The sequence below is a fragment of the Oenanthe melanoleuca genome, chromosome Z (genome assembly GCF_029582105.1).
Source record: "Oenanthe melanoleuca isolate GR-GAL-2019-014 chromosome Z, OMel1.0, whole genome shotgun sequence".
In the NCBI taxonomy this organism is placed as follows: domain Eukaryota; kingdom Metazoa; phylum Chordata; class Aves; order Passeriformes; family Muscicapidae; genus Oenanthe; species Oenanthe melanoleuca.
Window position 1 is genome coordinate 50,416,653 of NC_079362.1, and position 11,444 is coordinate 50,428,096.

The window sequence follows — 11,444 nt, forward strand, 5'->3', positions numbered from 1 at the left end:
TTTACAAGATGCTGGTAACAACTGTCCTGATGCAGTAAAACAGGTCAGCCAACATGTTACACCATCAAAATAAAATGCAAATGAACCACATACATAACATGTTTTCTAGTGCTGGACCTAAACATAACCAAAAACTTGTTTCACTGCCAGCTGTACAAAGACAGGCGAGAAAGGTAAATGTTAAGAACTTGGAACATTATTGCCACAGTCCCAGCAGTAGAGCAGGGAGAGCCTGCTGTTTTTCATCTGACCTCTGACAAAACTTCATTACAAAGGAGTGCCAAGCATAGAAAGGAAGGAAGACTTGGACACCATGGCACAACTCCTGCCAGGAAGTATTTTGCTTGACCTGCCAAATTTTATCTTTGTTCTTCCAAACTAGCTGTAAAAGCCAATGGCAAGAGGCCCATAACAGTCTGGCAGATTCCTTTTCTGAAATTAATTTGCTGATACAGGCACTCAACATTCAACTTAAATCATTTGTATGATCCTGTTATATTTCATTTTCAAAGCCTGTGCCATAGCTGAAGTCCCAAAAACAGATCACAGAAAATACCACACTAAACACCAACAGACTGTTGTTTGTTTTTTTTTAAAGGGATTAATGGAAATACTAATTATGTCCAGAAAGAGGTGTCTGTTGAGAAGATCTGTGCTGAAAAATCAGCTTGCAATCCGTCCAGCACTTATTCTGTCTTTGTACCAATGCCATGTTCATTTCAAAAGACACAGTTTATGGTCACATGCTACACTGGAAGATTAAGCAAAGAGCAAAAGTAACACCTGCACATTTTTATTACCAAAACAAAATAAAATCTACCATTTCCATTACTTGCTTGTTGGCTACATTAGCTCTCCTGCAGGATCTGCTTACACTTTACACTCATGTAAAATCTCTTTCCAGTTTACTCTTTGCTGCATTAACATGTTTGCTTGTGACTGCTATGAAAATTTTCCTCAAGTAAATGGCATTACCTGGCGTTGGAAGTTCAGTAACCTAAGTGCTTTCAATTCCACTGTAGCTTTGGTTCGCAGATCAGGCGGCAGAGAACCAGGCAAGTTCTCCAGTTCCTGGATTCTGTGAGCAATTCGAGCCTGAAGTCTACAAAACCAGAAAACTGGGTAAGACACCACAAGAAATCTGTAAGGCATTACTAAAAATTACATAGTAAAAACAGCCAGTTTAACTCAGGCATTTACATGTCTTTTTCTGGGTTTAAGTTTTGAGATGACACTGGGTATCTTTTTCCACTTTGAAAATAAATTATCAAGTGATCAAAAATGTCCCTTGGCTTTTCTTTTCAACTAAAACTAGTTATGTGAAAATAAATATGGGAATTCTATTTTATACATACTATTCAGGATTCTGCTTTCAAGCTTCTTTAATGGGTGTTATTTTTATACAGTGTAGCCAGTGATGACATAGACCATACTTCCCTTACTATCTGGAATGCTACTTCATTATTTTATTGACAAAGTAAGTCTGTTCATAAAGTACTCACAGCTATATAGCTGCTACTGTAAATCAAATTCTATTTCACTCTTCCTTTAGAAGCTCATTTATCATTCATTTACAAATGCAAGAGAGAAAGAGGGAGTAATAGACAAGACAGGCAGAACTTGATTTTTTCCAATTTTAATATCACCAGAAGAATTCTAAAGTTCCTGGAACAACAAATAGGATGCAATGCTGCATTACTGGAGACGACTATATTTAAGAGTGTAAAAAATGGAAGCAGAATTAGGTAAGTAATGTTTGTCATACAGAAGGAAAAGCAAATAAAGAAGAGTTATTTCTTAACTAGATAAAGTTTCATTAAAAGCTGAAAATACTTGTCTCAGTCCAGAAAAGTTCAATATTCCTGTAGAAAAAGTCTTCATTCAAAAAATGACACTGACTTATTTTGCTATTTTCAGTTTATAAACTACACTAAAAAAAGTTCACATTTTGCACAACTGGGCATTCCAGCTAGTAAGAAGATATTTTAGTTCACCTAAGGATGCAAAATCTTGAGAATTAAGTGGTTTCTTGGAGAGATGTACTAGCTAGTATACATTCACACAAAAAACAGCCAAGCTGTCCTAAATCGTATGCTCTACCTGTTGCTTACCCACAAATGGATGCAATCCTGCATCACAATGATTATTTACTCTTTTTCCCTTCCCAAACAGCTGCAGTGTGTCTCCTGAAATGATCGCCTACAAAACAGTTATAGCCAAACCCCAGTTTCCCTGACTTTAATGAAACCTTAAGGGAGCAGTCACAACCTTTCCAAACCTTTCTTTTGAGCTGTGAACTTATTAAAGCAACTGAATATTGAACGTGTTTTCAATTTCTTTTTACATTCTTGCTAGCAATGATTGTTCCTTCTTTTACTGAGGATGAGTTAATCTAGGTTCTCCCTGACATACCTTATGGTTTTAGCTAACTAACTGTAAGAGTCACTTCCAAACAAACATGAAGTGAAGTGCTGACTTCTTAGCTCTCTCAGAACTGTGTTTTTCATTTAAATTCAGGTATGAAACATACACAAGTAAGTGCTGTCATGAAAGTTTACACAATAGAAGTTCAAGCAATTGCCAAAGGTAGGTTGGTCTCTACATTTCTAAAATTCAAAATTTGTAACAAAAATCCAAAATACACGTTCCTTGAGATATGTCCAAACATAATCAAAGCTCATAGAATGTGCTTATTGTGTCCCATTGTCACATTATGCACTCCACATTTCACAGCTAATAATTTTTTTCCAACCTGAGTTTATATAAGAAGCAGATTAGAAACAAATGCACATGAAATTTTATTTTTAAATTACACTGCAGATCAGTATGTCCAGGATAAGTTTTCCTTAAACTATTTTCCTTTGTATGCTGAAAAGCACTGAGCTACAAACAATGATAGTTCAAGGCTTTGGTGGGTTATTGCCGTTCCTTTAATAACCCAGACAGAGGAAAGGAATAGGAAAAAAAACAGCAATATTTCTAAGTCAGTAGAGATATGACCTCAGAAAACTGTTATTGTAAATCAGATCAGTTCTCTATTTAAAAAAAGTCTAGAAGAAAAAGACATTGAAATAGTAAAAATCTACAGTACCCACATGGAAGAATAAAGAAAATGACAACCAGATGAATTACATATGAACCAAAAAAACAAAAAATAACCCCAAAAAACCAAATGAAAGCAAAGCCAACAAACAAACAAAAACAAACCAAACAACCCCTACATTATGAAGTTTAATTTCATAGTCTCATACTATTTATATGTATGGTCTATGGTACTAATAGAGTAATGGTAATAATGTTTTCTGCAGTAATCAGTAGGATTTTTTTGAAGAATTCCAACTCAAGGGAATCGAAGAACTGTTTGAGCTATCACCACAGACACCTTCTAGACTTTAAAGGAAGTGATCACAGTTTGTTGTACTGCTGCTATTTTCATGGAACAATGCTAACAGCTGTTAATTAAAGAGAATCCAAGGAAAAAGTTTTCTTTTAGATCTTTTTAGAATCACTTGAAGTATATAATCTCACCATGTAAAGTATGCAATCAATTAATCTTCGAAGTTCAGCAATTTACCTTCATGCAGAAAAGTGGACACTGAATGTATGTAGAGATCTGTTTGCAAAGTAAGTGAGGCACACCCACTCCTCACTAACACAGGTCAACAGCAGAGGTTATAGTTGTATAATCAAACCTCTCTGGCATGGATGCCATGCAGTAACGAAGACATCTAAGAAGATACTTTGCAGATAGCAGAAAGAAACTACATACAATCTGCAGGACATTACCGAGTGTATTATTTTTTAATATGCAATGAGAATGAGAAGGTGGAAAAAGCCTTTCAATGTAATAGAACAACTTTAAATTACAGGCATTATTATTTTTAAGACAGATATTCAGTGATACTAAAAAGCAGCACTTCATTTTGAGGAAAGTATTAAGGAGAGTTTTATAAAAACGTGTATGGGATTTGTGTAGCTAGATGTCATTAGCTGGGGGGCTACAGCACTGGCTTCTATGAGAAGCTACCAGAAGTTTTCCCTGTGCCCAGCAGAGCCAGTGCCAGAAGGCTCCAGGACAGACTCCACACTGGTCAAGGCTGAGCCAATCAAAAATCATGGTAATGCCTCTGTAATAGCAGTTGTGACTACAGAAGAACAGGGTGAGAACATGTGAGAGGAACAACTCTGCAAACACAAAGATCAGTGGAGAAGGAGGGGCTACAGGCAGTAGAGCTGAGATTTCCCTGCAGCCCATGGAGGTGCAGGCCATGATGAGGCAGCTGTGCCCCTGCAGCCCATGGAGGACCACAGGGATACAGAGATCCACCTGGATTTCAAACGGTTTTCAAGGTATAATGCCCCTTTATTAAAAGGGTTTAGTGGGAGATCTCAAGAGCCAACTGTTTCATAAAGCTTTCATTAACCTCAGTGTTTTCAGGACAGGGATGTTTATTTTGGCTTTTTTCTGCTCCATTTTTATTAAGAAATTGTGAACACGTTTCTGAATTAAACTTGCCTATATTAAAGCTAAATCCAGCAACATTCAAACCACAGAAACTGTCAAACCACTTTTTTCAAAACTTTTGTCTATTGTTACTTATACAGTTTTAACTGATGAGATTTCCAGGAGTTCTACATATTCTGAAACTCAAAGCAAATTTAAATACCAGTGATGTTCACTATTAAAAAAGCTTGGATCTTATATCCATGTTCTAGGATAAAAAAACCCATAAAATATAAAATCCTGCTGGAGAATCCCTGTTGAGCTTTCATCTCACTCTGCCAAGAATGTCAGTGTATTTAGAACACAACAGATAGGCCATATCTGCAACTGGCTCTCTAAGTAAGTAAAGGCATCAGCTTTATTCTTTGTCACTCCTCACTTTCCTCTGTTTATGAACACTAAGACGTAACAGCTTTGGCACAAATAGTGCAATACAGCAGGGCTGAAAACACAGGAAAAGTAACAAATTGAGGTTAATTGATCCAGAAAATGTTACATCATACTGGCCATATGATTCTTGGTTGAAGTTAGCGATAACTGTGAAACCATAAGATGGTATACTCTACAAGCTTTCTGAAAAAGATGCTGGCAAATAGTGATTGCTCATGCTGAACGTGTACGACCGGCAGAATGATGGCAAGAATGCATGGATAGAATTACTTAAGCAATACTTGACACAAAATATAAGAGCTTTTCTATAATCAAGGCCTGAATTCTGGGCATGACATCACACCCCAAAGTGCTTCAGGGTGTTTTACCTTCATAAAGCAAAAGTCCTTAAATCAGTCTTCTGCGAGATCACCATCTCTCTTGGCTACCTTCCTCTACCAAACTCAAAGTAACAATGCAAGATGCATCATTAATCCAAAATAAGTAATACTCTGAGTACAATTACTTTCCTCTGACTGATAACCATCAGGAATGTATTTTAGGTGCAGGTCAAAATCCTTCTGGCCTGGCAGACTCTCAAGGTCAGTTGTTAAACAGCCTTGAGGATGTGAAGAAGGAGGAAGTCTCTTTCTAACTCCAAAAGAAATGTCCTATCCTATACTTTGCAACAAATATACTTCATCATCTAAACAGAACATTCAGGAGGCAATTTTTGAAAATCATACTTCCTGGAACACTGTTTCCTAATCTTGTGCATGACTTTCTTATTCCCTTCACTCTGGTTTTCCAGACAAATCCATCATATTCATAAAAGGTGGTTTTGCTGTGGCTACTAAATCTTCAGCTTTTTGACTGTCTCTGTTCTCTTTTCTTTGTTTACAATACTTAAAACCTTGTGCATGAAATTGGTTTCTCTGTAAGGATTTTGATTTCCTAACTCAGTGTTTGCAGGATCCACGTAATACACTAACTCAGGAGAGCCCTTGAGCCAGTTACAAACTTAAATGTTTTCCAGTGATACTACCAATATGCTTCACTACTTCATCATCTGGGGTAGAATTAAATAATTAATTGGTTTGATGTTTGTGTACTTCCTGGTAATGCAGCCTTTCTCTTTGTTTACATTACTACCACTACAGTACCTGATTGCAAGGAGTGCCAGTTAAGAATGTGAAAAACAAGAATAATTTTAATCTTGTTATTCACTTTTACCTATATTCACGTTCTTGGAGTATTTCAACAGGATCCAATCCTTGTGGCTTCTGGATAGGGCTGATGCGGTTCTGCTTTTGCTGCAGCTGGACAATAGGTGAAGGTTGTCCAGGTGGGGGCTGTGGTACAGAGGGCCCAGGTATGGTGGCAGCAGGCTGGGCAGCAGTGGGAGCAGGAGAAGGCCTCCCACTAGGAGCTGGCGCTGGAAGCTTTTGTTGTGCATTGGAGACATTCATATCTGGGGCTTGGCCTGAAAAATAAACAATACTGATTAATAATATGAAATATGGAAAGTAGGAAGAAAATCAACATGGCTTTCTGACAAGACATAAAGGTAAGGCAGACAGACATTCAAAAATCACTAAAAAGGGACACTGAGACTACACTCTGTTTTTTGAAACAGAAATATTAAAATGCAAGTACACCAAACATTGCAAAAAAATGGCCGAAAGAAAAACAAAACATATGAAACTTTATGACGAATGCCATTTCTCTTGTTATTCCTACGGACTTTTAATTCTAGTGGTACAAGCTAGTGGTTCTAGCTGTAGAAGTGATTTCCCACAAATGCAAGACCTCATTCTGCCTCTTGTTCACTACCTTTGCAGTTAGGTGCAGAAAGCACCTAACCACAACCCGACGACAAGCAGAATTAGGTCTGATTTTAGACCTCTATCAGAACTTGATAACCATATCAAAATTTTTACAACTGTATTTAGAAATACCTGCCAGATATAAATAGCTTTTGTTTCACTATTGTTCTACTGACTGTATTTATTTCAAATAATCAGGAACTCAATTACTCTAATCACCTTGAAAAGCAACATCTCAGTTAACATGAAAATAGTACCTATCATTTACAGTAACTAAGGGTCATAGACTTCAGTATTTCATTATGACAATTTACCCAAGCATTCAGATATTCATGAATTCACTAACAACAGACATTACTAAAATAAAATGCCACTTTATTGTCTCAAGAGTCATAGTTACTTAAGCTAGGGAAAACAACTACAAAGTACACCTGCAATCTTGTAATCAACCTTAACTCAAAACCAATATCCTGAAATCTATAGAGATCACCATTTTTCATTCACACATCTGGATCAAACTCCAGAAAAGGAACTTAAGCACAAGTAGATTCTGTATTGAGCAACACTGCATTTCAGCTTATAAAAAGAAGAAAAGCAAGCCCATCAAAAGCCTCTGTGCAGCCTCAGTTCTGAGGGAATCCCGGAAGCTGAATGATTGCACAATGAATGACAAATTAATTTAGTCATGGGGAAAAAAGTTACAGTGCTCATTTGATCTCAAAGACTGTAGTGATCCTTCAAAGCAATTCGATTCCAAAAGAACAAAAGAAGGAAACAATGTAATTCTACCATGATTTGAAAACTTTTGTTTACAGTAGCAAAGGTGAAAGACAACATTGATGCAATTTAACATGATCAGAACATAATTTACTAAATTTTATGCGTGTCCCTCAGAAAACTTACACATTTCATTCTGATTGCAGAAAAGGTGCTTATATTCAGTCTGTCCAAAAATTGCAATAATTTTATGATGGTCTTTTCCAAATGAATGAAAGATTAGACTCTCCTTGATTAAAATCTTAGACACAGTAAAGGTTACACTATTTTTCCTGCACAGCTTTTTACCTTTCATTTTACTTTACCCCACATCTTTTTCCCACTATACCTTCAGTCCAAGTTTTAGGGGTAACGGCAGTTGTATGTCCAGGCATCCCTGGTGCAGCCCCTGGTCCAGGTGCAGCACCACTCATTGCATGTAATCCAATACCTGACAAAGGGAAAAAAATTGACAGAGGGGGAAAAACGCTAAGTATTTCCCAGATTCAAAAATCTTTGTTTTCTAGCATGCTAGTCTATTCAGGAAAGTAGTACGTTTCTTCATTAAGTAAGGATTTGAGGGATTTTTACTGTTATTACATACCTAAAATCATGTTTCATGAAAAAAAACAACTTACTTGGTAGCCAAAATGTTACCAAAATGAACACTGACATTATTAAAATCCAAGAAAGTAGTATCATCTTAACACTCGATCATAATGCAAAATCACTTATGGAAGTGTTCAGAAACTAAGAGGCAGGGTGTTTACTGTAACAGTTTTCGTAGGACCAAAATGTCCTTGCTTACCTCACTGCAACATCTATTACCATTGTGAGAAAAAAAGTAAGTACGCTTCCTTTTTATTGTTTTGCATTTAACAGCACACTATACATGGTTTATTTTCAACAAACTAAATAATCAGTCAACTCAATCCAGATTATCTATCTTGCTGCATAGCAACAGAGGACTGAAAATTCACTGTAAGAAAAACAAGGGGAATTGCTATAAGTAAAGTACAATTAACATTCAAAAACTGTCAAGCGTATCAGGACAAACACAGTACTGCACAGTGAAATAACTTTTATTTCAGTTATCAGTATTCTATTTAGACAATATCCTATTAATAACATATGTGTATTATGCACTTGTTCAGGCTTAATACAGTCCCAAATTACAGCCCTGCACAGCACCCATTTCTAAACCCATCACAGGTAGAACTTCAAGAATTACCTGAGCAATGATTCTTACCAAGGATTCACTTACCAGACTGTCTGTTGAAGGCACTGGGAGGCTGCTGCTGTTGAATGCCAGGCAGGGTTCTCTTGCCCTGGACAGCAAGCTGGAGGTTTTCTGGTAAGGGCTGACCCCTAGCCAGCATTTTGTAGGCTAGAATCTGAGCCCGCAGCTGATGCAGCTGTGCAGGGCTGAAAGGGGAAGGCCCTCTGTTAGGCTGATTCATAACTTGCGGGTCTCCTGCTATAATGGGTCCTGGCTGACTGGGAGTCATCTGAGGTGGTGTTGGACCTCCTCCAGACATTGGACTGGACACATGCTCTGGTGCTCCTAGTGGAGACGGATGTGGAGACATATAACCTAGAACAGGTAGAAGAATCATGAACTTACCACTCTGCTAGCTAAACCCAAATTTCATCCAATTTTTTAACAGTACATAAAGTATAAAAATATCTCTCAGGTCAGGGCAGCTGTAACATTTTCTGCAAAGACAAAAGTCCAATCCAAAGTTCCCTGGGATATCAAGATAGGCTCAGGAGCTCTTCTTTGAGAAAAACTATAGTTATTTAGTCCAATAATTCCTAAATATAACAGTTACCTGCATATTTGGAGTTAGACCAATTAAAATATGAAACACAATACAGAAGCCTGAGGATATAGTTTTGCTTACTAGAACAATGTAAAAATGTTTCTTTGTGGAACACATTCAGGAAGTCTGCCTTCCTGAATTTTATAGCTTAATAGTCTAAGTATTTTGAGGCATACACATCAAGGAGTATCCATTCATTTCTACACGCCCTCTTTGTCAACACCCACCAACATACGGAAGAAGAAATAAATGGTATTCACCTTCTATAGAATTACTCTTTAATTTATTCAGATTAAAGGTTTGAGACAGACAAAGTATGTTCAATACCTTTTGCCATCTGGGTGCTCAACAACTTGAAACATCAACTGCACACAAGAATTACCTTCTGAAGAAGCTGCTACATCAAGAGCAATCACAGTTCTGAAATGAACAGTGCTTGTATCTTATTACAGCACTCGAAGTGGTTTTAATTCTGAATATTAATTACACTCCCAAAGCACAACAGAAAGCTAGTTTTTGGGGATTTTGTCCACCAAGAGTGAAAAAGAGGTAATAATATTTACTCACTTCACTCTGGTACTGTAAAACACAAATAATCTTCTCATAGGTTGGAGAAGTCTAAAAAAGAATTCGTAAAAATCTAAAAATCTTCTGGTTCATTTGCCTATTCCATTTCCATAAGGCACAGATCATAATTCCAAAGATCACGGTACAGTTCATGAGATTCTGTGACATCCAATTTCTTTTCACTTTAAAATGAAACTACATCAATTTCATCTATATCTAGTACAGATCACAGAAGAAATTTTGCTCTCAGCTTCACTGTTCTTACTGACCCTTCAGTAAAGACAACACAGGCAAAGCCTTAAAGTAGTCTCAACTTTTTTGGGATGACAGCAGCCATAAATCACTAGAACTTAAAGAAATGAAGAGATTAGAGAGCCAAAGAACTGAAATTTGTGCTCAACTTAAATAAAGGTTGTAAACTTATGAGACGGAAGAAAAAGAAGAAAGGATTTCAGTTCTCCTATAAAAGGGAAAATGAGACAGAAGTACAGTAGGAAAAAGGGGATTTGTGATAGAAAAAGATTAGACGAGAGACAGAAATAGACCAAGTTCAAACTAAAGACAATCATGACAGGAAAGGAAAATGATTTTGGCAAGAACAAGAGAAGCTACACAGTTCAAGAGAAAAATAAAGGGAGAAGTTCAAAGCAAAGGAAGAAAGAGATGTTAAAAAATTAGAACTACTGGAGCTATATACTAGTTCAATATAAAAACTGTCTATACATCTCTTGTCAGTGATAAAAGGTATGATACATAACTCAAGTTTACTCCACTTATCTATCTTCTTCCCCTAACTTACTTTTACCTTTTTACTATTTTAAGAGAAGAGGGGAAGGTACAAAGCCTTCTTGCTGAGCACACTGCTCAAAAAACACCCATCATACCACAACAAAACAAAAAATACGCAATTGCATTAGTGGTTTATATTATGAAATGGGGTTTATTGCAATGTTTATCCATTATTACATTTGTAAATCTCAGGACTTACTTTAAATGGCACCCAACTGGAATTATACTATTTTCTGAACTGTTTTTGAAAAAATGGTCTCTGCCCCTCCTCAAATTATGCTGTCCAATTTATAAATTCCGTAATGACTGACAGATTTCAGACCCAAGATCCTGAAACACATCTGGACTACAAAAGTTTAGAATACTGGTCTAAGATGCTGAGTATTTGTTTGCAGTCCTGACTGTTCAAGCTGCAAAGTCTGTGACTAAGTTTTGCAGATGAGTTTTCAGAAGCAGGCATTTTTTGGTATTTCCAGATGCATATTTATTACCTACTCTTTCTCCCTTCCCCCAAGTCCTCTGCAGTAGCATTCCTAACAATGGAAAACTGTGCTTGACAAGAGGAAGAATGAAAACAAAATTTCCATAAAGTCAGGAAAGAACAAAATACTTCCAAACTTCTTCCAGAGATCTTAACATGTGGCATTTACACAATGTAAATTTTGTGACACTACATGAAAATTTTCCTTTAAAGTCTGAAAACTTTCATATCATGGCAGCGACAAAAGATACAGTCAAAATCCTTGCTTTTTTCTATGTTATTACACATAGAACACAGATAAGCACACACAAGAGATCCCCAAAATTGAG

The 11,444-nt window shown here is 36.7% G+C and overlaps 1 protein-coding gene across 8 annotated transcripts in view; it reads right to left on the reverse strand.

Annotated features, from left to right (window-relative positions):
• The window catches only part of SMARCA2 (SWI/SNF related, matrix associated, actin dependent regulator of chromatin, subfamily a, member 2), a 114,962-nt gene that overhangs the window by 75,460 nt on the left and 28,058 nt on the right, over positions 1-11,444 (reverse strand). For all 8 annotated transcript variants that reach the window (XM_056513054.1, XM_056513048.1, XM_056513055.1 and 5 more), the window contains exons 4-7: positions 8,720-9,049; positions 7,805-7,906; positions 6,107-6,356; positions 976-1,102 (exon numbers count right to left, since the gene is read on the reverse strand). In XM_056513054.1, coding sequence (XP_056369029.1) covers positions 976-1,102; positions 6,107-6,356; positions 7,805-7,906; positions 8,720-9,049 — 809 coding nt within the window. The remainder of the gene's footprint in view (positions 1-975; positions 1,103-6,106; positions 6,357-7,804; positions 7,907-8,719; positions 9,050-11,444) is intronic.